This window comes from Myotis myotis, unplaced genomic scaffold (assembly GCF_014108235.1).
Source record: "Myotis myotis isolate mMyoMyo1 unplaced genomic scaffold, mMyoMyo1.p scaffold_m19_p_7, whole genome shotgun sequence".
Classification (NCBI taxonomy): Eukaryota; Metazoa; Chordata; class Mammalia; order Chiroptera; family Vespertilionidae; genus Myotis; species Myotis myotis.
This window is the reverse complement of record NW_023416379.1, coordinates 38,584,556-38,610,639: the sequence shown is the minus strand read 5'-3', so window position 1 is coordinate 38,610,639 and position 26,084 is coordinate 38,584,556. Positions and strand designations below refer to the sequence as shown.

At 39.3% G+C, this 26,084-nt stretch overlaps 1 protein-coding gene across 1 annotated transcript in view; it reads right to left on the bottom strand.

The window, feature by feature from the left end:
• Nucleotides 1-25,261, bottom strand: part of SNX3 (sorting nexin 3) — a 33,058-nt gene extending 7,797 nt beyond the window's left edge. Inside the window, exons 1-2 of the mRNA XM_036317231.1 lie at nt 24,811-25,261; nt 1,156-1,251 (exon numbers count right to left, since the gene is read on the bottom strand). Of these exons, the coding sequence (XP_036173124.1) occupies nt 1,156-1,251; nt 24,811-24,972 (258 nt within the window). The 5' untranslated portion in view covers nt 24,973-25,261. The remainder of the gene's footprint in view (nt 1-1,155; nt 1,252-24,810) is intronic.
• Nucleotides 25,262-26,084: the final 823 nt, after the last annotated feature.

Below are 26,084 nucleotides of genomic sequence, written 5' to 3'. Positions count from 1 at the left end.
GGTTCGATCCTAGTTGGGGCATGTACAGGGACAACTGATTGATGTTTCTCCCTTTCTCTCTCTCCCGCTACCCTCTTTCCTCTCTCTAAAATCAATAAACATATCCTCCAGTGAGGATTTGTTTTTTAAGAGAGAAAAAAGTGAATATTCCAAAACAAGAATGTAGTATTTCTATTTATTACAGTCTTTTTTTGTCTTTCAGTAAAAAAATTTTTCCCCTAATCCTCACAGGAGGATATGTGTTTTTTAAATTGATTAGAAAGAGCAGGGGAGGAAGGAGGGAGAGAGAGAAACATTGATGTGAAAGAGAAACATTGTTCAGTTGCCTTCTGAATGCACCCCATCCAGGGGTCAAACCCACAACCTAGGCATGTGCCCTGACCAGGAATTGAACCCACAACCTTTTGGTGCACAGGACAACAGTCCAACCAACTAGGGATTTAAGTTTTCTTTATATTTCTCAAAAAAGCTAATCTGAAGAATATCGGCATATATCACACAAAGTATGCTAAATTCTGGTTTAAAAACTTTTTAAAAAACATATTGATTTCAGAGAGGAAGGGAAAGGGAGAAAGAGATAGAAACATCAATGATTAGAGAGAATCATTAATCAGCTGCATCCAGCATGAAACCCGCAACCCGGGCATGTGCCCTGACGGGGAATCGAACTGTGACCTCCTGGTTCATAGGTTGAAGCTCAACCACTGAGCCAAACCAGCTGGGCTTAGAAATTTTTGTTATATATAAATGTATAATGATGAAAAATGTACTTATTAAGAGTCAGTAAAAACACTGGAAATACAATGATATATGAGATGTATTGAGGAAGAGAAACTTGGCAAGGGGTATGGAGGGGAAGGTAGAATAGGAAGGAAAGGAAGCAATAGTAAGATAATGCTAAGAAGTAAGTGTTATCCAACTGTGAGTCAGCAAAGGCCTCAATTAGGCCACTAACGTAGACAAGAGAAGGAAGAGAGTTCTGAGGAAAAATTACAGACTTCCTCCATCTCCCATGAAATAAGACAAAACTAAACTATTTGAAAAAAAGAAATCATATTTGTTTTACCCGCTTTATTCAAAGTAATTTTCTGAGAAATAGCAAATATTAAAATTTGGAATGTTCTGCTTTCAAGTTGCATTACAAATAATTCTTACCTTGCTCTCTCTTTCTAATTCACTTCGCAGCCATTCAAAGTCACTGTATCTTCTTCTAACTGTAGATTCCTTCAGCTTGAAAATAGGCAGATTTGTCTGAAACAAAAAAGGTCACTTCTAAATTGAAGCATATTACAGGGACTTTCAAATAAGGAGTGGTGAGATCTGTTTGTCAAATTAATAACATGGCAAACCTGGTGACCTTAAGATAAGAAAATCACAAAGTTATTAAGGTGTCATTTTATCTTTAGCAAAATGAAGTTTAGCTGTTAAAAAAGTATGTTATTTACACTACAGTACACTTTCTATATGCACATTTGCACATATACTATTGGATGTCATTCTGTCTGAGGTTAGTTACATAAACAAAAGGCGATTTTTTATATTTCAGTGATTTATAAAAATGTCAACTGAACAGGGTGAAGATACAGCTAGCTGATTGCAATTCAGTTTAAATGGCACCTCAGTATATAATGCTCATTAGAGAAACAGACCTTAACTACTTTGAAATGAAATACAAAATATTTTATTATTATTAGATTAGATGTTGCATAATGGAAGAAATAAAGAATTATTCTTAATGATCTTTAAAAATGCCAAAAAGTCACTCTTGACACTAGTAGGAAACCACGAACCATACACTTTAGATCAGATTCACAGATCCAGAGCTTTACAGGCTGAGGGGAAAATTAACAATGGGAAACATAGTGCCCAGTACTTGGAGGTTACATCCGAGTGGAAGAAAACTTTTAGAGACTGCAAAAATCACTTATGTCAGCTTCTAAGTTTAAAATAAGAAGAAAGACTTGTGTTATCTTTTACTGATCCCTAAAAAAAGAGAGAACATAGTACCAAATCCAATAAAAAGTGGTTTATGATTAAGGACAATTAGCGGAAGCTGTATAGCATCACAATTTTATTATCAAGAATAATTTTTTTTAAGAATAAATTTTATGAGCCCTCATTCACTGCTGGTGGGAATGTATACTGGTACAGCCTCTATGGAAAACAATATGGCAACCCCTCTCTGGGTATCTACCCCAAAAATTTGAAAACATTTGTTTGTTAAAATATATGTACCCCTATGTTCATTGCAGCATTATTCACAGTGGCCAAGACATGAAAACAAAGTGTCCTTCGATAGATTGTTGGATAAAGATGCGGTACATATGTACGATGGAATACTACTCAGCTATAAGAAAAGGTAAAATACTGCCATTTGTAACAATATGGCAGAACTTGAGAATATAATGCTAAAAAAAGTAAGCCAGACAGAAAAAGTCAAGAATCATGATTTTACTCAGATGTAGGATATAAAACTGAAAACAACAAACAGGGGGGTGGGAGTGGCTGGGGAGAGGTTAATGGGGGGAAAAGGAGACATATGTAATACTTTAAACCAGTGGTTCTCAACCTGTGGGTCGTGACCCCTTTGGGGGTCGAACGACCCTTTCACAGGTGTTGCCGTCACCTAAGACCACCGGAAAACACATACACAATTACATATTGTTTTTGTGATTAATCACTATGCTTTAACTATGTTCAATTTGTAACAATGAAATTGGGGGTCACCACAACATGAGGAACTGTATTAAAGGGTCGAGGCATTAGAAAGGTTGAGAACCACTGCTTTAATGACAGACGATTCATTGCTAAACAAATGACATGAACTTACGGTATTGATAAATATAGCCCAGTACTGTAAATGTAGTTTATTGTCCTTATGATGTTCTTAGTAACATTTCCTTTCCTCTGGCTTACTTAATTGTAAGACTACAGTATATAGTACATATAACATACAAAACGTGTGTCAATAGGCTATTTATGTTATGGGTCAGGCTTCCAGCCAACAGCAGGCTATTAGGAGTTAAGTTTTGGGGAAGTCAAGTTGCAGGAGGATTTTCACCTGCATGGGGGGTGGCACTCCAACCGCCAGTGCTGTTCAAGAGTCAAATGTATATACTTTCAGATTATAATTGGTCCTTAATTCAACCTTTGCACTTATAGAACTATAAACTGTTTTAGAGCTGAAAAAAAAAGTTAACTGCCACTAAAAGAAAAGACTGCCTTCTTATTTTGTATACAAATCATCATATAAAATTCACTCGTAAGAAAATTCTAATCATTTGTTAAACTTAATGCCACTGGTAATTGTCATTCAGCTAAAGAGAAGCTTTTTATTCAAGATCTTAAACCCACTTTGTAGTGGTCTAAGCTTTTTCTAAAGTGTATTAACTTCTCTATGTTGTATACCTTATAGCTTGGAATCTTCTACAGATGCTATTGGGCATAACACTGTATAGATTTCAAGCATGAAACCAAATCTCACAAGAGGTTTAAAAGCACTTGAATTTTCTTTCCCAGGTAACCACAACATTTGTCCATTGTATTAATGACTAAGAGCAAATTGCACCTAACAAGACTCTTATTATACTAAAAGTCAAGCTTATATTTAGAGATGCTGGCTTGCTGTACAGAGAGGTATTCTCATTCCCCCCAGGGAATAAAATTAGGTCCCCTGGAGAGCAGGATGATAATTCCCAGAAAGAAAGCACTGGATTATTTCTCTCTAATTTCACTCATTGGCTTTTCAACCAAGTTCACCCTTCCGCATTAAAATATTAAGTCTTTGTAAGTGTCTACAGGTAGAAAGGCCTTTACAGAATTGAGTGTTTTATGCAGGTGAGATTTTACATTTTGAATTCCCTCCTCTCAAATTACTTTACAAAGGGGATTAGCTGCTCTCTTTATTCAGTATGTTAAGATCAAGCTTGTGAAAAGAGTTCCCTAAGAATTTTCATACTTCTGGGTACGGAAGTCTATAAAGTTAATCTCTGAAACAACATATCAAGCTTACAGGTACAATGTTGAGGGAAGAGTGCCAATCTGGCTCATTTTACCTCCCATTTTCCCTTTTGAACTTTTGACACAATCATGATTATATCTGATTCACTTTAATAGTAGGGGAGTGGGAGGGAGAAAAAAATCCAATCCTTTCTATGATTAGCTAATAGTTTAACAGATTATACATTAAAAAAGGATCATGGTTAGTTTAAAGAAAATTCTTTTATTTAGTTTTCTCAGCTGGCTATGATTTCTCTTTGTATAAAGACTGCCATACTTTTGATAGTCACATCAAGTAATTCTTAATATTATTTGCTCATTACTTTAGAGTGTAAGTTTGCCTGTCAATGTCTTCCTGATCATCATAAGGAATTTCAATTCAACTTGATCAAAATACAAATGGGAAATGCACAGGTTTTTTGTTTAAGCCACTGAACTGTCACCACTGATTACAAACTCTTATGACTGGTCACTTTCAACTAAACACTTATAAAATGTTCTACTTTGGTTTGTTTTTTTTTTAAAGAAAGAGGAACAAGGATAATAATTCTTTCCAACAGTTTTGGGAGGATTCAACTATTATTACATTCTGGGAGCATCTATACTAGAGTATAGTGCTAGGTAAGGTGGGGAATATAAATTTATGTGCTTAAAAATACCATACATCATAAACAAAAATAAAGTTGAAACATCAAGAACAAATTGTAGACAAATATCTGCAACATAAAACAAAGAGGTAATTTCATTAAAAGATAAAGAAGTTAAAAAACAATGAAAGATAAAGATGAATAACCTGACAAATAAAATAGGCAGAACATAGAAAAACTAATGGCCGATAACACCCAACTTCACTCACACAAGAAATGCCAGTTAAAACAGTAAGATCCCATTTTCATATATCAAACAGATACGCATTAAAATTTAGTTCCCAGTGACAGTAAGGGTAGAGAGATAAACAACTAAAAACACCGCTGATGCCCGGCTTGTGTAGCTCAGTGTTTGAGCCTTGACCCATGAATCAGGAGATGTTGGTTTGATTCCTGGTCAGGTCACATGCCTGGATTGTGAGCTGGATCCCCAGTAGGGGGCATGCAGGAGGGAGCCAATCAATGATTCTCTCTTGTCACCGATGTTTCTATCTCTCTCCCTCTCCCTTCCTCTCTCTGATATCAATAAAAATATATTTTTTAAAAAGTTATTAAAAAGAAAAATAAATAAAAATACGTGCTAATGGTAGTGAAAATTTGGCACAACCTGTAAGGAGAACATTTTGGTGACATCTTTCACCCCTTTTTTTTTTAAAAAAAATTCTTTTTCAATTAGATTTGACATACAGTATTAGTTTCAGGTGTAAAACATAATGAGTAGATACTGACATACCTTACAAAATGATCACCCTGACAAGTCTAGTAGCCATATGACACCATGCATAGTAACTACATTACTGAGTATACTCCCTATGTTGTATCCCCATATCATTCCTTTAAATGCATATATCTTTTGAACCAAGAGGTTCACTAAGGATTAATCCTACAAATATTTCCACATGCAAAAAGATATTGGTGCAGAGGTTTACATTAGCAGTGTTTATGTAATAGCAAAACAAAACTAAAAACCTAATTAAATTCTTACAATCGTAAAATGAAATTTTATATAGCTTTTACAAAATATAACATTTATAACATCTAAATATGGGACACAAAGTTAAAAGAGCAAAAAGAAGTCCATCAAAAATCTCTACTCCATATCCTACCTCAACTATTGAAATCAAAGACATCAGTGGTTCTTCAACCTGGTAAACTTCAGAATTACCTGAGTAGCTTAAAACAATTTTTGAAGTGGAAGTATAACACAAACATAGAAAAGTGCGCAAATACACTGAGGTACAGCTCAATAAGTTTTCAATGGTAATAATCTGGGTAGTCATTAATAATAAAAAAAAGTCCTGAGTCCTACCTCATATCTCAGGTCAACTAAACCAGCTTTTAGTGGAATAGGCTCTTTAAAAAGAGTTCCCCAAATCTAAGTAACAAAATAAACTGATGAATGGAGTGACTCCAGAGACATGGAAGCATGGAACAGAGAGCAGAATCTCGGAGGGAAGGCCGAGGAGGGTGGGTAGGCGGGTGGGACGTAATCAAACAAGAACCTTGTATGCATCTATGCATGGCCCATGGCCACAGACAATTGGGGCAATGTGGGCCTGGGGTGGGGTGGGGCTGCTGGAGGGGGTTAATGGGGAAAACAGGACATAGGTGATACTTTCAACAATAAAGAATTATTTTTAAAAAATGTTTGGTGGCCCTAACCGGTTTGGCTCAGTGGATAGAGCGTCAGCCTGCGGACTGAAGGGTCCCAGGTTCGATTCCGGTCAAGGGCATGTACCTTGGTTGCGGGCACATCCCCGGTGGGGGGTGTGCAGGAGGCAGCTGATCGATGTATCTCTCTCATCGATGTTTCTAACTCTCTATCCCTCTCCCTTCCTCTCTGTAAAAAATCAATAAAATATATTAAAAAAAAAAAATATATATATATATATATATATATATATATATATTTAAAAAATGTTTGGTGAACGAACATTCTGGGAAATAAAATAAAAATAAAAAGAATTCCCCATATGATTTATACACAAGTATAGAAACTATTACCATACTACATCAGACTGGTTCAAAAGATCACACAATAAGCAGCTAAAGCAGTGCTTAGAAGGAAATGTACAGCTGCAAATGTCCACATTAAAAAAGAAGTATATCTCAAATGAATAATCTAACATTCCACCTTTGGAAACTAGAAAAAGAACAAGCTAAACACAAAACAAGTAGAAGGAAGAAGAAATAAACAGGAGACTAATCAAATTTGAGATTTTTTTTAAATATACTGTTTTACAAAACTTTTGACACAATAGTCATACTATTCCTTTTATAGGAGAAGAAAATCAAAGTCAGTAACCCTACTAACTCTCATTCTTACCTTAAAATCTCAGAGATTCATTCAGTATATGAGTATACATTTTCTAATATTCCATACTACAGTGGTTAAGAGCTCAGTCTCTGTCTAGGGTTAAATTCCAGCCATACCACTTAGCTATGTGACTTGGGTAACTTAATCTCCCTGTTTCTTAATTTGTTCATCTATAAACTGGAAATAATAGTGTGAAAGTATATCAAATTAGATGGTTTAGAAGTTTAATTAACCTAGATGATTTCTACTACTTGGGAAATTATATAAATATCTTGAAATAAATAAGATCTGTAATGCTGGGAAATCATATTCTTATAATCCTATCTCATACAGTTGTAGTGATAAAATGAGGTAATACATAAAGCATCCTTAGAACTATACCCGTCACATAATAATTGCACCGTAAGTCTAAGTTATTTCTTTGTTTTTCTTATATTACCCATTTTGTGTCTTTTTAAAACTTAGCAAAAAGTTCTAATATTATAACACTCTCCTTATACTTTTAACCAATTCTTATTGTTATGTTTACTTTGTAAATCTTCTAGTTATTTTTGCTAAACCATTTGAGAGTAAACTGCAGACATTATAACCCCTTACCACTAGGTCCTTCAGTGTGCATTTCCTAAGGACATTCTCTTATATATCCACAGAACAAGAACCAAATACAGCACATTAAATGTTAACATACAGCCCATATTCAAATTTTACCAGCTGTCCCAATAGCATCCTTCATAACTCTTAAAACAGAATCCCTTTAAGAATCAAGCACTCATTATTTCTTTAGTCTCCTTTAATCTAGAACAGTCCTCCTGCCTTTTAGCCATTCAAGACATTGACAGTTTTAAAGAGTGCAGGCCTGAGTTTACCCGTTTCCTCATGACCAGCTTCATGTTCTGCATTTGGGGCAGGAATGTTCCTAATGCAAGAATGTTGGCCTTCTCAGTGTATCACATCAGATGGCATATTGTCCTATTACTGAATCACTTGGTTAAGGTTAGGTAAGCCAGGTTTTTCCAAAATGAAATTACCTTTTTTCCTCTTTATTGTAAGTTTTTCTTATTCTTGCACTTGCCCGTTATAATAAAACTAGAGGCCCGGTGCATGAAATTCGTGAATGGGTAGGGTTCTTAGGCCTGGCTGGCAATCAGGGCCGATCTGTGGGGCAACCAGCAGGGTGATGGGAGGGGGGGGGACCCCCCCGCTGGCACCCACCTTGGCTGGCCTGGGGCCTGTGGGCTGGGGGCAGTTCCTGCACTGAGTGTCTTCCCACTGGTGCTGGTGATCAGTGTGTGTCATAGTGACCGGTCATCGTTCCACCATTCGGTCGATTTGCGTATTAGGCTTTTATTATATAGGATTTACTGCTATTTGGAATATACCCAGCTAAATTTAAAACTTACAGAATGAGCCCTAGCCAGTTTGGCTCAGTGGATAGAGGATCAGCCTGCAGACCCATGGGTCCTGAGTTCAATTCTGGTCAAGGGCATGTACCTCGGCTGCAGGCTCCTCCCTGGCCCGAACCCTGGTCAGGGCTTGTGCAGGAGGCAACCAATCAATGTGTTTCTCTCACATTGATGTTTCTCTCTGTCTTTCCCTCTCTTTTCCACTCTCCCTAAAATAAATGGAAAAATATCCTCAGGTGAAGATTAACAAAAAAAATAAGATAGAAATTAAATTTTTAAAAAAACTTACAGAATGAAGTTTTAAATTTAAAGCACAGAATGAATTCTGCTTCCTGGAAAAATTCACATTTTTAGGTGAAGTTATTTGCCTGATTTAACCATTAGGAGAGAGACTGGCTTATTGTAGGAAAGCTTTACTCTGCCAAATACAGTGTGAAAATGCAAAACCAGAAGAGGGTTTATAGTCTACATGGCTAGGATGGAGCCGTGAGTAGTTGTACTTGCCCTAGGAGAAATTCACGGCAACTCTCAAGCTTCTGTGCATCTTGCCTTTTCATTTCCAAGAGGAGGGTGCATTTTGCCTAGCTCATGACAAGGTGATGGACTGTTTATGTAAGATACCTGGGATGTTCAGAAAACTAGAAAAAAAACAAGACTAAAAATCTGAAGAAAACAGTTCAATATTATTTTGTTACTGTACACTTGTTCTAATAATGTACCAGAAACAAAACTCCAAAAAGATGAAACGTTATAAGAGGTCTGTTTGCCTGATATCCTTAAACTGCTATTTTTAATTAAAGGGAAACCAGCCATTTCCCACAAAGTATTACTAATCACATGGAGTAAAATCATCAGGAACCCAGACATTATATAAGAAAGAACAGATTTCTGAAACCATGTTACAGAGCTCTAAAACAAGTGCTCCCTTCACATCTAAGCGGAGGAAACTGCCACATTATTAGTCTCCAAAGAACTGAGTCTTACACACTTACACAGGCTGACCTATTAAAGTCAGCAGCTCACAGATACCCTATATGTAACCCGATTAGCACTGATAGCTAAGCAGAAAACCAAGCCTCAAAATGTGATCACCTGAATATAGCTTAACAAAAGATATTAGAAAAATGTTTACTAGGTGTTTCTAGTATTTCTTCAGATAGTGTCACGTGTACATTTGAAAAAAGAGACTGGCAACGACATCAAAAGTATACTCAATAGACCATACTCTATTCAACCAATCCTAAGAGATGTAAATGGATGCCCCACTGCAGCTCTCATTAAACGGTTGCATTTCTCCAAATATCTACATCTAGAGATAAAGGATAAGCTGAGAAGTGCTTAAGCTATTACCTCTCCCTTCAGTACTTTTGATACTTGTTTTACCCAATCTGGAACAGCGTGAATGACTGGAGATATGGTTTATAACCTAGATGAACTCTAAATATGTCTGGGGAGAAGTCATTTAAGTGAAGAATAAGCTTTTAGTCTGGTGAACCTTTGAAATGTAGATTGTCACTAAGCCAAGGTATTTGGTTTAGTTTCGTTAAAAAAAAAAAAAGGACATGGCCTTCCAGTGATACAATTTCCCGCTATTTTAGAAGTATCCTTTATGGTATAATTTCCAAAACAATAGAGAAGAAATTATCTAGATTGGTTTAATGCACGAACCAAGTAATTCCATATACTGTTCCTTCTTTGTCTATATTCTTCATTTGTGAATTGGCAACAAGACTCATTTACAAGCTCATGCAAGGTTTTTCAATGAGCAACCATTAATGGACTTGTGGAATAACAATTCTACTGTAAGGCAAAATTCACTCATATTGGCTTATGAATATTTACATAATCCTACAGACTTCTCCAGATATAACTGAACTCTGTCAGGGACCACACAGACTTTACATCCAACCTGGAGATTAAAAAGTTAGTATGCACTCTGAAAAGCACTATTTTTCTCATCCCAGTTCACTTTAGTTAAGCAATTTCCTAAGGTAATAAATGATCCTATCAAAAAAAATAAGTCTCTAACCTTTGTTTGGTTGGAATAAAAGTTTTTCTATCTTAATTGTCACAGAAAATGGGGTCTGTGTGAAGTTGGTGCACACGTTGGAGATTGTCACAGGGGTCACAGTGACCAGACTGTGACTGACCAAAAACACAGTGAGATGGAGCAAAAAGATCAAAGAAACTCAATAGAAAAAGCCCTGTGTACACTGATCCCTTCATATATGACCCCCTGTATATTCAAGGCCAATATAACTTATAATCAACTAAAGACAAGACCAACAAGTCAACTTCAATTCCAGGAAAACTGGACAAACAGATGTCTGGTAGTTTGAGTCTAACATTTTAAAATATATTTTTATTGATTTTAGAGAGGAAGGGAGAGAGAGAGAGGGATAGAAACATCAATGATGAGAGAGAACTATTGATCAGCTGCCTCCTGCAAGCCCCTACTGGGGGCCAAGCCTACAACAGAGCATGTGTCCTTGATTGGAATCGAACCTAGGACCCTTCAGTCCACAGGCCAATGCTCTATCCACTGAGTCAAACCAGCTAGAGCTTGAGTCTAACATTTTAATTCAAATAGCTCCATTTGGCTAAAGGTTACTGTATTAGACCAATTTTAGACAAAGGCAGATCAAAAGCTCTAGAGTGCCCTGACTGGTTTGGCTCAGTGGCTAGACCATCAGCCTGCGGACTGAAGGGTCCGGGTTCAATTCCAGTCAAGGGCATGTACCTTGGTTGCAGGCAGTAGGGGGTGTGCAGGAGGCAACTGATCGATGTTTCTCTCTCATCGATGTTTCTAACTTTCTATCCCTCTCCCTTCCTCTCTGTAAAAAAATCAATAAAATATATTTTTTAAAAAAATAAAAAAGCTCTAGAGTAAGGCAGATAAAAGAACATATTTTTTCTAAATAATCCACTTAACTATATTCAGAACTGATCACTTAATTCAACTTACAAAGCTCTTAATTTTATGAATGTTCTGTCATATTCTACAGTTATAATTTTTCTACTATGCTCCCTTAGTTTTGACATTCTTTTTTTAAAAAAACAAACACATGCCCTAACCAGTTTGGCTCAGTGGATAGAGCGTTGGCCTGCGGACTGAAGGGTCCCAGGTTCGATCCCGGTCAAGGGCATGTACTTTGGTTGTGGGCACATCCCCAGTAGTGGGTGTGCAGGAGGCAGGTGATCCATGTTTCTCTCTCATGGATGTTTCTAACTCTATCCCTCTCCCTTCCTCTCTGTAAAAAATCAATAAAATATATTTAAAAAAAAGATTAAAAACAAACAAACATATTTTTATTGATTTCAGAGAGGAAGGGAGAGGGAGAGTTAGAAACATCTGATAAGAGAGAATCATTGATCAGCTACCTCTTGCTCGCCCCTCAATGGGGATCGAGCCCCATACCTGGGCATGTGCCCTAACGGGGAATCTCCTGGTTCATAGGTTGATGCTCAACCACTGAGCCACAAGGCCAGGCTGGTTTTGACATTGTTGAATATTCTTCATACAAAAGCTCTGAATGCCTTACATATTTGATACATATTTTCATATTCTTCATCATCTTTTCTTAAGTTGGATTTTTAAAATCTGTCTTATCAGGAAAAAGTACAGAACAAAAAAAAACACGTATTTTTCCATATATAAGATGCTATCTTTTTCTAAAATTGTTAGACTGAAAATTGAGGGGTGTCTTATACACGGAAGTCAGCTAGGAGGGAGCCACCCCTGTGCGTAGCTGCCCATACCTTGTCAAGCAGGCTTCCTGCAATCACGAGCCTTATTGTTACCGACATCGACTGATGCCATAATTGGAGGTGGAGGTGGAGAGTGCACAGATGCAACAGGGACCAGAGCGTTCTGAGCCATAAAGATGTCAAAAAGTAAAAAGATAAATACTGGTAAGCAATTGTCTTGCTCTGCAAAATTCAAACAATGTAATCAGCTATGCAAAAGAGCATGGATATAGAGCTGCAGAGAGACAATTAGGACCTGTTCCCACTGAGTGTATGATCAGACAGTGGAGAAAACAGGAAGAACAACTCCTTAGATGACAAAAAAGAAGAAGGCCTTAAGAGGAAAACCAACAAAATAGGCAAACTTGGAGCAGCGCCAGTGTGTCAACCAAGCTTACTCAATGTCAGGCAAGAATGTTTGCAAGCGAAATAAACATTGTTGATTTTACAGGAAAGGCAAAATGGTGCTTCAATTTCATGAGAAGGAAAGAGTTGGCCATGAGAACATGAACCAAGTTCAGAAAATGCCACCAGTTTATGAGGATGATCTCACATATATAGACAGTGACTCAGAAGATAGCAGGGATACAATAGAAGTTGAAATGACTGGAACTAACAGTGATGAAGAGAGCAGTGATGCAACAGAGGCTGAATAAAGTGATGTACTGCATAGTATCATAGTACTGGTATATAAACATTACCTGCAATAATTACTAAATAAAAATGTGTTCTGTTTTATATTTAAAATATTGATTTCTTAATTTTGGGTTGTAAAAGTGGGGGCCGTCTTATACATGAGGGCATCTTATAAATGGAAAAATACAGTAAATAAATAAATACAGCACACACACACACAAAAAGATAAAATCTGTTTTATCACAAATGGATAGAGACGTTTTAGAAAACGTTGTTCTTGCTCATTTTAAATGACCGCCTGAAGTTAAGATTTAAGATGGAGGTTCCTTCTCAAAATTCAAAAAAGTACTGTGACATCAAAAGAAATTGTGAAGTTATACAATTATTGCCAGAAATACTTAAGTATATTTTAGACTTTGAGCCCTAGAATTATAAATTGCAAAAGTCAAAGTACTTTTCCCCTAATGTGTGCAGTGAATGGAAGATACCATGCTTCTAAGACCTTACTTGGAATTATGGAGGGTCAAAGGCCTGACAAAGAATGAAATATTTCTAAGTTAAATTTTAATCAAGAGCCCATAACCTAAAGTATTCATCACCTGGTACACATAATTTTACACTTGTCTAGTCTCAGAAGTTAGCCCTCTCTCATTCAAGGGCACTAGATCACAACAGAAGCATAAACAACGTTATCAAAGGTTATGTGGTTCTTTCTCTTATACTCAGTGGTTTAGTAATTTTCTCTTTAGTTTGGAAAAATAATTCTTTACAGCCTATTAACTTAAGTAAGGCACTCAACTTTTTCCATAAGAAAAAAATATCTTTCACACCTTTGGTAAAGCATCTTGGCAGACTAGAAGGAGTGATAATGAGAGCCAACAGTGCTAGATTATGATGGGAAAGAAGAAAGATAAGGCTGTGGCATATGACCAAGGATCAGGTCAGGCTGAAACCAAGTCTCTACTGACTCTCACACTCTTGGAGTCTAGAGTGTCTCTCTGTTGGAAATGATCTTTAAGACAGGAGCATGGTCACTCTTATTAGTTTCCTATTGCTGCTGTAGCAAATTACCACAAACTTAGTAGCTTAAACAACACAAATTTATCTTACAATTTGGGAGATCAGAAGTCCAAAATGGGCCTCATTGGGCTATATCAGTGATGGTGAACCTTTTGTGCTCGGCATGTCAGCGTTTTGAAAAACCCTAACTTAACTCTGGTGCCGTGTCACATATAGAAATTTTTTGATATTTGCAACCATAGTAAAACAAAGATTTATATTTTTGATATTTATTTTATATATTTAAATGCCATTTAACAAAGAAAAATCAACCAAAAAAATGAGTTCGCGTGTCACCTCTGACACGTGTGTCATAGGTTCGCCATCACTGGGCTATATCAAGGTATCATCAGGGCTGCATCAGGGAGAATGTGTTACGTTGCCTTTTCTAGCTTCTAGAGCTGGCTGCATTCTTTGGTTCACGGCCCTCTCCTCTATCTACAGTCAACAATGACAGCACTCCAACCTCTGTGCCCACTGTCACATCTCCTTCTAAGGCTGACTCTCCTACCTGTTTCACTTTACAAGGACCCTTGTGATTACACTGGGCCCAACCAGGTAATCCAGGACAATGTGCCCATTTCAAGACCCTTAACTTAATCACAGATCTGAAGTCACTTTTGCCATGTAAGGTTCAGAGGTTTAGGAAGTGGCTATCTTTGGGGAGTCATTATTCTGCCTACAAAGTCACCCAAGTCACAAGTACCACCACCAACTATAGCATTTGGACATTCCTAATAAGTAATGTTGCCACAAATTCTTTGAAGCTCCTTCCTTTCAAGAGATGGAGAATATTTCCCCACCCCTTGAATCTGAAATAGCCTTATGACTTGCTTTGACCAACAGAATGTGGTAGAAGGGATAAGCAAGTTTCAGAGCTGAAAACTCAAGAGGTCTCGAAACTTCCATCTTCATCCTCTTCGATTGCTATTCTAAGACTGCCATATAAGGAAGCTGGTCTAGCTGACTGCAGAATGACAGGCTATGTGGAAGAGAATAAGGCAATCCAAGTGAGAGCCAGACATGCCAACTCTCCAGCTAAAGACAGCTGCATACAGGATTCTGGTCAAGATGGCAGTGTAGGTAAATGCAATACTCGAAGCCACAACAAAATTACAACTAAACTACAGAACAACCATCATTCAGAACAACCTGAAATCTAATCAAATGGAAGTCCTACAACTAGGAATTTAAAGTGACATCGAGACTGGTGAGAGGGGTGGAAACACAGACTGGCTGGTCACACAACCATGTGTAGTGGTTTAAAATTGGGAAGGATATCTTGGCTGTAGAAGTCCCCTGAGGAGGGGTCCCAGCCCTAAAAAAGACCTCCCAGTCCAGGGTTCCAGAGCCAGGAAGAGAAGTCTACATTACTTCTGACTATAAAACCCAGCAGGGATTGTGGTTGAGACAGACAGAGGGCTGCTGGAGTCCTAGGGCATTCCTCTTAAAGGACCCAAGCATGGATTTACTCTGACTCGCTCCCTCTGAGCTCCAGCACTGGGCAGTAGCTTGAAAGGAACCAGGGACATAATGGGAGTAAGTGAATTGTCTGGCATCAGGGCAAGAGTTGGGAGGCAGCTTTCTTCCAGACAAAAGTGCTGGCAAAGGCCATTGGTTCCTTTTCTGAATCCCCACCCCCATTGAGCCAGCATGTAGGCACCAGATCTAAGTCTCCATCAACCTGGTTCAGCCCTAGTGATTCCCTGAGACCCTGTCCCACGCAAATTGAGGGCCCACGCAAGCCATTCCCAGTCACTTTTCCACACAAATGACCTCTCTTGCCTCATGCTTCAAACTTTCTACAATCTCTCAAACAAACAGCATCTGGCCTCTGCCTACCTGCTACCTCTTGCTAAGTGGCCCTAGGCCTGGCACTAGCAGCAGTCAGCCTTGGATGGCAGATTGGCCTCTTCTGGGCATCTCCAGCGCAGGTAGCAGCCATCTGCAGATCCCTCTGTAGCTCATGCCATGTGGCCCCAGGCAGGGCACAGGCAGTGACTGACTTTGCACCTCTCGAGAGGCCCCAAGGCCAATGAACCACACTGTTGTCCATGTCCATGAATTCTCTTTCTTGCTCAATCCCTCCACCCCGACTCCCTACTAGAGCTGTCTGCCTGTTCTCTATGAGTCTATCTCTATTTTGCTTGGTAGTTCGGTTTGTTCATTAAATTCCACATGAGTGAAGTCAGATGATACTTGTCTTTCTCTGACTGGCTTATTTCACTTAGCATAATGTTCTCCAGGTCTATGCTTGCTGTTGCAAACGGTAAAATTTTCTTCCTTTTTACGGCAGAGTAGTATTCCATTGTGTAAATGTACCACAGCCTTTTTATCCACTTATCTGACAGACAGACACTTGGGCTGCTTCCAAATCTTGGCTATTGTAAATAATGCTGCAATGAACATAGAGGTACATATATTCTTTTATTTTTTTAAATATATTTTTTATTGATTTTAGAGAGGAAGTGAGGAGATAGAAACATCAATGATGAGAGAGAATCACTGGTCGGCTGCCTCCTGCACGCCACCTCACTGGGGATTAAGCCTGAAACCTGGGCATGTGCCCTGACCAGGAATCGAACAGCGACCACCTGGTTCATTGGTCAACACTCAATCACTGAGCCACCCCAGCTGGGCAGGGGTACATATATTCTTTTGAATTAGTGTTTTGAGTTTCTTAGAATAAATTCCAGAAGTAGAATCGTTGAGTCATAAGGCAGTTCAATTTTTAATTTTCTGAGGTAACTCCATACTGCTTTCCACAGTGACTGCACAATCAGCATTCCCAACCAACAGTGTGCAAGGGTTCCCTTTTCTCCACATCCTCGCCAGCACTTGCTGTTTGTTGATTTATTGGTGATAAAGTTTTTACATACTTCTGTTTCCACCTGAAGATAACCAATAATGGCAAGGCAAGATAAGAGTGAGATACTGAGATATTAAGAACTAAACACAAGGAGGGGAGGCTTTGAGACTCTATCCTATATAATAAATGCCTAATATGCTAAGTGCCGGTCGTCTGTTCAACCAATCAAAGCATAATATGCTAATAGTATGCTAAGGATGCTCAGCCACTCGCTATGACATGCGCTGACCACCAGGGGGCAGACAGTCGACCAGTCACTATGATGTGCACTGACCACCAGGGGGCAGGCGCTCTGACTGGTAAGTTAGCTTGCTGCTGGGGTCCGGCCGATCAGGACTGAGCGAGATGGGTTGGACATGCCCTGGAGCCCTCCCATGGTCCTTCCCCGGCCCCAATCGTGCATCAGTGGGGTCCCTTGGACTGGCCTGCGCCCTCTCGCAATCCAGGACCCCTTAGGGGATGTCAAAGAGCCGGTTTCGGCCTAATCCCGCAGGCCAGGCTGAGGGACCCCACTGGTGCACAAATTCGTGCACCAGGCCTCTAGTATATCATAATATTTTCTTCCTCTATATCAGGGGTGGGGAATGTCTGGCCCCGTGGGCCATATAAGACCGGTGAAATTATTTGGTCTGGCCCTGCCAAGGCATTAGGGGTAAGTTTATTAAATGTTTGACTAAAAGAGCAGGCTAATTTTTAAGTTGATAATTTTGGATGGCCCGGGAATGTTATAAATATCCAATGGCCCTTGGTAGAAAAAAAAATTCTCCACCCCTACTCTATATGGATTAGAATACCTAAACTTACAATAAAACAGAAAATCTCATACCACAAGGGCAGGAATGAAAAGCAAACAAGCTATGGGGGACAGGGGTGGAAATAACTTTAGAAAAGCCAAGCAAATAGAGACACCAGTGACAAAATTAAAGTCTAAAACCAAAGAATTGGAAAGTGATCATTCCAATATTATTTGACACAAAGAGCTTTTATAAAAATTATCTGATGTCTTCCTAAGATTTTCTGGTAAGAGGTAATGATCTTACTTATTTTGGGGGCTCAAATTACATACTCCATCAGTTAATGTCATCAACTAAAATGCTGGTCCTAAGTAAAAATTCCCACATAATTTTAAATAGTCACTGAAGCCAAAAAAAAAAAAAAAAAAAGTTAATTATCTACTTTCAGTACCTCTAAGCTAACTCAGTCCCACTATATACCACTATCAGATATGCCATTTCTTCGTGCTTGCCTCCTTTCTCTACTCAACAAAATTAATTCTCAGGAAAGGATCAAAATTCATTCACATTTTAAGATTAACAAAACTAAAAAAAAAAAAAAAAAAAAAAAAAGATTCATAAAACTAATGAGCGCTCAACTTTATTTCTTCGATATCCAGTGAACATTCTCAAAACTCTGAAATTGCAGATATCAGCAAAAAAGATGAATTAGGAGATGACCAGAATGTTGCTAAAGCTACACCTTATAAAAGCCGATCCCAATCACTTAGTATTTGCTATTGTGGGAAAGCAAAGAACAGTGTCTGTTTTTCCTTTCTTCACATGGCTGCCCAGTTACACTAAATTTTCCAACTTCCTTTGTGGCTACATATGTCAATGGGCAAGGGTATACCTTTCCCTTGGCTAGAATGTGGATGTAATGTTGGAAGCTGGTGGTGAAGCCACAATACAAGCCATGGATTGCCCCCAAGACCTCTTCAATGTGAAAAAAACCAAACTCTATTTTTGAGGTCTCTGTGAGAATAGCCAAAACTATATTCTAACTGATACAATTTTTCTAGCAAGCTACAGCCAATGTCATACTTTACTACCATGTCCAAATTCCTAAGTTAAATATTTCTTTAATGAAGTAGGACTCTGGTTGAAAGCTTTGTCATTTATGTAAGGAATCAATAAATAGCAGTAACAAGCCGAAAGCGGTTTGGCTCAGTGGATAGAGCATCGGCTTGCGGACTGAAAGGTCCCAGGATTGATTCCGGTCAAGGGCATGTACCTGGGTTGCGGGCACATCCCCAGTAGGAGATGTGCAGGAGGCAGCTGATCGATGTTTCTCTCTCATCGATGTTTCTAACTCTCTATCTCTCTCCCTTCCTCTCTGTAAAAAATCAATAAAATATATTTTAAAAAAAATAGCAGTAACAAGATTATAATTTTGCTTTTTATTAAACACACCATCTTTCTTATCTAATGTTCAAAAAATTGCTGGCTCTGCTTACAGGGAAGCAGCATAATATAGTACAAATGTCAAAGTTTCTAAAAACAGTTGAGTGCCTTTTTGGGGGGTAAGCATGATTATGAAGGTGAGTAGGGGAAAATCTCTATAACTACATGGAATCACCATGATAGCTAAAAGTTAAGCTCTTTTAGACTTTCTACTTGAAAGGTGCAGAGTAGTGTTATTAATAAACTGTAAATAGCCTGGCCAGCATGGTTCAATGGTTGAGCATTGACCTATGAACTAGGAGGTCACAGTTGAATTCCCGGTCAGGGCACATGCCCAGGTTGTGGACTTGATCCTCCGTAGAGGGTGTGCAGAAGGCAGCCAATCAATGATTCTCTCTCATCATTGATGTTCCTATCTCTCTCTCCCTCTCCCTTCCTCTCTGGAATCAATAAAAATATATTTTAAAAAATAAAATGTAGATTTTTCTTAAATGGATATGTATTTCATTTTTCCTTGACTTCTGGCTTACTTCCATGTTTATTACTTAGGAATATGGACATGGATGGTATAAGATAGGCAAAAAGATCTGGTTTGGCTGAAATAGTCAATGCTTCCCTTCTTTCATTAAAACTAAATTGTAGCCGAGACCGGTTTGGCTCAATGGATGGAGCGTCGGCCTGCGGACTGAAGGGTCCCAGGTTCGATTCCGGTCAGGGGCATGTACCTGGGTTGCGGGCATATCCCCAGTGGGAGATGTGCAGGAGGCAAGTGACCGATGTTTCTCTCTCATCGATGTTTCTAACTCTCTATCTCTCTCCTTTCCTCTCTGTAAAAAATGAATAAAATATATTTAAAAAAAAAACAACAAAACACCAAAAAACTAAATTGTAGTTCTAGCTGGTGTTGCTCAGTGGTTGGAGCATCAGCTGGTGCACTGAAGGGTCTCAAGTTCGACGTCCAGTCAAGGGCATGTACCTGGGTTGTAGGTTCGATCCCCAGTCCCAGTCAGGGCACATGTGGGAGGCAACCAATCAACGTGTCCCTCTCATATCGATGTTTTTCTTTCTGTCTTTCCCCCTCCCTTCCACTCTCTCTAAAAATCAATGGAAAAATATCCTCAGGTGAGGATTAACAAATAAACAACAACAAATAAAATTAGAGGATTTACCCAAAGAAAAATCACCAACACAGGTTTAGAAAGGTAAACACTGTTACTTTTACCAACCATCTTTGTCATAATTTTATTAGCAAACTGTACTGTTCAGCTTTATATTTTAACTAGAGGCCCGATGCACAAAATTCGTGCAAGGAGCTTGGCCCTCACAGCCCCAGCTGCCTCAGCCCTCACAGCCCTGGCTTCATCCAGAAGGTTGTCTGGACTATCGTTCTGCTGTTCAGTCTAATTAGCATATTAGCTCTTTATTATATAGGATATGCCTCAACTTCAAAAGGTTACTTTTGTAACTATGGGAGGTGGTATTAATTAAACTTATTGTCATGATCATTTCACAATACATCATATAGCAAATCATTATATTGAACACCCTAAATACAATGTTATATATCAATTATATCTCAATAAAACTGGAAAAAATACTAGTACAGTAAAATCATAAGAACCACATTTACCTTAAAATATGGAGTATTTTTTTCAATATTTTTAAAATCTTACATGTGAAATTTACTGTTCTAAACAGCATTACAACTTTCCACATGCAATCACACAAAATATAATAAAAATGTAAAACATTAAAGAAAAAAAGGTTACTTGATTAAGTACTAGACAAGATAGCTTTTTTAAAAATATCACATTTGCCTCAATGAAAGTATACTTTCATGCCAAGTATACTTTCATACTTTCTTTTTTTTTCCAAGTAGCTTTCTTGATAAGATAATCTAACATTTTAATAACTCAACTGCATATTAACACAGAAAATGTACCTAATCACAGACTTTTATTTATTTATTTTTTTGCTAATTTTAGAGAGAGAGAGAGAAGGAGAGAGAGAAAGAGGGAGGGAAAGAAAGAGGGAAAGGGAGAAAGGGAGGGAGGAACATGAATTTGTTGTTCCACTTAGTTATGCATTCATTGGTTGATTCTTGTATGTGCCCTCACCCAGGATCAAACGTACAACCTTGGTGTATCAGGACTACTCTCTAAACCAAGCATGTCAAACTCGCGGCCGGCGGGCTGAAATGGTATGTAAAAAACATTTTAATAAAAATTTCGTAACTTAATTTTTACAATATCCTGTTATACATAATTATTAATGAACTACAACGTTCACTAGTGACTGATTGCTATAATCGTGTTGCATTCTTTTCCCTTACGCGCCTTATGTGCAGGCGCACCATTTCTCTCCACTAATACTAGCAGCTAATATTTTAGCAACTGATTGCCGTGTCAGTCTTGTACTGACTTGTTTGGTGTGAGCAACAGGAAATATTTCGCTTTTGGAGAACAAGAAAAAGAGGTTTATTTGCGTTACGCTTATTAATGTGTGCAGTTATTCAGTGTCTGATAAGTTAATGTTCAAGAAAAAATATTAATTTTTTTTAAATGTTCTATTATTTTATATTAACGATTACTCATTTATTTCAGCCCTTTGTATTCAGCATGTCTCTATCGAAATAAACCTACGTTTCTATGAAAATTGAAGCTTTAGTTTTTTGGGGGCCCACATAAACTGAAACCTTGTTTATTTGGCCCGTGTTAGCCTTTGAGTTTGACATCCTTGCTCTAACCAATTGAACTACCTGGTCAGGGCTATGCTGATTACTGACTTTTAGAAAATATCTGTATTTAGAAAGAGGTAATCTTTTGGAGACTTGACTTTAAGGAGTGAACCACGATGAAGTATACAGATGACACTGTACAATGGAAACCTGTAAATTTTATTAATTGATATCACCCCAATTAATTTTTTTTAAGAGAAAGAGGTAACATTTGGGTGCTTATTATGTACCAGTCACTGTGCTAAAGAGATTTATGTGCATTATCTCACTTAATCCTACGAGGCAGGCACTATTATTAGCATAACTATTCTACTAAGGGGAAGTAGAGTTTAAATTTTGTACCCTAATCTGAACTCAGAGCTCAAGAAAGATCCTTAACTTCATTCCTGTTCAAAACAGTTGTCTCTAGGTACAATAGATCTTAATTAAAATCTCCAGAAAATTAAAGTTACATTATTGCACAAACTTCATAAACGATGACTGAATTTCCCCTTCAGCCTTCTCTTTAATATGCCAAAATAATAAAGACCCTGAGCTTCCCTAAACTTTAATCATTTATGGTGCTCTCTGCTGTACCTACCCATTAGAACAATTTAAAAAAACATTACCACTACCAATTATTTTCAAAAGCCCAAAGATACTAATCAAGGGATCCTAATAGTCTTAAACACTATCCTCAAACCAAAAGATAAATGGAGATTGGGAAACTTGCATTCTAAAGTGCCACCATCCAGATAAAAGTACTCTGTGAATTAGAGTAATTTCAATCAGATTCTATAAAACTGAACATTTTTCTCAAGACCAGAATTAAAGAGTAACTATAATATGGTTTCAGGGCCCAAACTCTGAAACATAAAATGGTCTGCCACATGGCAAATTAATAGCAAAAGGCGGGTAGTAGGGACTAGGGAGAGCAGCAATAGTGTAGAAAAGTAGTAACAAAAATCATTACAAAATGATTTACCTATTCATTTCACTGGCCATTCTGCCTTAATACAAGACTGTAACTGTTCTCAAAAACCATATGCTGCTTAAAATAAGACTAATATCTTACTACATAGTATCCTGAGTTTTAAGTAACATATTACATATTATGAGAAACAATGGCATTTTATTTATTTAATATATATTTTTATTGATTTCAGAGAAGAAGGGAGAGGGAGAGAGAGCTACAAACTTCAATGATGAGAGAGAATCATTGATTGGCTGCCTCCTGCACGCCCTCCACTGGAGATAGAGCCCAAACCTGGGCATGTGCCCTAGACGGGAATTGAACCTGGGACCCTTCAGTCCACAGGCAGACGCTCTATCCACTGAACCAAACTGGCTAGGGCAACAATGGCATTTTATAAGCATTAGAAACTCAATTACATTTTCTTATAGAGCACTTGCATTTATGACTGTAACAGTCATTAATATACAACAAACTTTTAGATAATACAAACCTGTGCATGTGTACACAGGTTAATTGTATAACTTAGTAATCGTTCTTAAGATTATTGCCTTTAAAATGCAAATGATCACACCATAAGAACAACTTATTTTTATAAGTGTCACATCAGCTATTTGGTAACCAAGTATCATATATATTTTTAAAATTAAGTTATCAGGCTAGAGTCTACTTATGCACTCAGCAAGATAAACTCAGTTATTAAATGGAGGAAGTGTAGGCAGGAGATTCCACTTCAGTTGTGTGACAGGAAGTACTAGCTATGGAAGTTTAGAAACAAGAATACCAAGTTCTGTTTCAGCAAAAGAAAGAAAGGAAAACATGCTTGGCGAATAAGGGTAAAAGAGGAAGTTCGTTTTGGTGAACAATAAGCCACATATTTAAGACAATCCAAAGTAATTCCAAAAGTTAAAAAAAAAAAAAAAAAGACCTCACTTTTTCAGTAGGCTTAGGTGGTAATGTACTTCCCTAGGTACATGGAGCCTGGATTTGCAGTTTCACTACAACAAGGCTGCTTATGGGTCACATTTTACATATCTGTAGGGAGGTATGAGTAGCTTGTGTCATTAAATTGTTAGTTTCATATCTCACAGTTTGATGATATTTAATTTAGCAAAACTACATAAGTAAATCATTTTTTAAAATATATAAGTCTCACAACAATGTAAATATATTTAACACTATAGAAATGTGAATTTTAAAACGGTTAAGATAATAAATTTCATGTTGTGTTTTTTACCACAGAAAAAGTGAGTAAGTCAATGAAGAAATTATTCCATTTAAATGTTAATAGTAACTTGTTGTGTAAAGTTTGATTACTCTAAAGCTAAATTCTTATTATGCTTAATTTTTAAGAAAATAATTTGTTGTTGTCACCTTTAACAGCCGGATTCATTTTATGTAGTTAATTTTTAAAGATACTTCCATACATGAGCATGAACTACAGAGAGTGAAGCATTATTCTCAATTAGCATCTTTGAAATCATCTGAATTCCTTATTGCCAAGAAATACTAGTCATGAAATTATTGTGTTTCTACTTCAGCTGGCTCATTCATTCAATGAAGTGCAAACCTCTAAATTAACAGAGCAAGATCCCTAACTGACAGGCTTTTGTCAAAGCGTCGTAGTCCTGGATTGTGAGGTAGGCAACACTGCCCACCCACACCTCCGACCCCGGTGGCCCTGAACGCTAAGGTCAATGTCGTTTCCAATCACCCCTCACCGGGCTCAGCCACACCAAATTGGTCAGACTTTTGTGAACTCCCATTAGATTCTGTTCAAAAAAGTGTACAACCGAGGTTAGTCTGGTGGCTTGGGAAGAGCGCAAACCAACCAGCTTGGCTCGGCCACCGCTGGGAAAAGTGTCCAAGAAAAAAAAAAAAAACACTGGGAAGGTTTCAACTTTGCGCAAACCCCCTATCTCAGTCACATCTACCTCCCTTCCCGAAAGGCTGTGTTCTGTGTTCTCGAAAGATCTACCCCTTTCCAACTCGAATGTCATTCCCAGATCAGCTGCCGGAGGGGCAAGCGGCGCCCAACCCCCGTCCGCATCTCCGTGCACCTTCCCCAAGCGCCGGCGCTGGGCTCAGCTCACGCTGCAGCCCCCAGCCCAGCCCTCGGGGAGCCTGGCCCCAGACCCCGCCCGCGGACAGGGCAGCCCCCGGGGATCCCGGCCTGGGCTGCCCCAAGGGATGCGCTCCTGGGTCGGCAGGGGGCGACCCAAGGGGGCAGGCAGGGTCCCACTGTGCGCAGGGGTGGACGGCCTCACCTTGACCCTGATCTCATAGGTGGTGAAGCGGCCTCGGCCGACCCCCACCGTCTGCGGGTTGCTCACATCGATCTCAAGGAAGTTGCTGGGCGGCCCGTAGGCGTCATTCAGGTTCTGCGGCTTGGTGATCAGCCGCCGGGTATCGGCCACCGTCTCCGCCATGTCGCTGGTGCAGCCGCCGCCGCCTCCGCGGGCTCCCTCCGCCCCCGCCGCGTTCCGCCGCCGCCGCCGCTGCTGGCCGCGGGGACACCTGGCTCGCGCGCAGCGGTCGCGAGGCGAACGAGCACGTAGGGCGGGCGTTCACCCCGCGCGCGAAGCTCCTCCCCGCACCCCTCCGGCTTCCGCCTCTCGAGCTCCGGGAAGAGACGGCAGACTCGCCGGAATGCCGCGCCCGGCCCGGGAGGCCTTGCTGAGGCCGCGGAGGGGCCTGCGGATCAGACGGAGGAGGAGGAGGTGGAGGCGGAGGAGGAGCGGCGTCACGGGACTTGTAGTCAGGAACAGGTTCCGGCCGGACTACAGCGCCCACAATGCACCGGGCGAGCGCGTCGCCGTGGGAATGTGGCAGGGTTTGCGGGACCCAGGGAAGCGGGGGCGGCGCTTCCTGTCTCTTTGCGTCCTCTTGGGCCTGGAGCGGTGGGGAAAACTCGGGGAAGGGTCTTCTCCCCCGGGGAACTGCGGGACAAAAGTTAAACGACGAGATATGAGTGCTTTACTGGCTCTCGAAACCGAGCTGCCAACGCTAACCCGGTGCCAACCTACCCACCGCCTCACCTGTACCACGGGCTGTGCTCTCGTGGTAACCCTGAACACATGCCTCAGTGACTTTGACATCACCTTCCAGAGTTTCACCAAACCGTGTCTGATTTGGTAACTTCAAGGCTGTAAAGTAGGAGTGGAATTAAACCGTTTTTGACTGGCGGGCTCTCAGAAACAAAATACCATATAGTAGCTAGGCTGAAAGCTGCCTTGAATGCCCTATGTTTGGGTGACCTGCAACTTTTTCCTTCAGTTCCCACACAGTCCCAGTTGTTACAGAATAGTAAGAACCTAGGAAAATTTCAGGAGGAGTGGAATGGGAAAGCTGAGACCGACAGTTAAACAGCAGTTTATGTCCACCTCGTAAATTCTATCTTCCCTAAACCAAGGACACTAGAGTAAATGGTTTGCACTCCTCCCCAACTAGAGGGTAAATAGTTTAAATCTTCCAACTCAGGGAAACGGATAACAGAAATCCGATTAAGTCCCATTTGCCAACCACACCCAAGGACAGACAG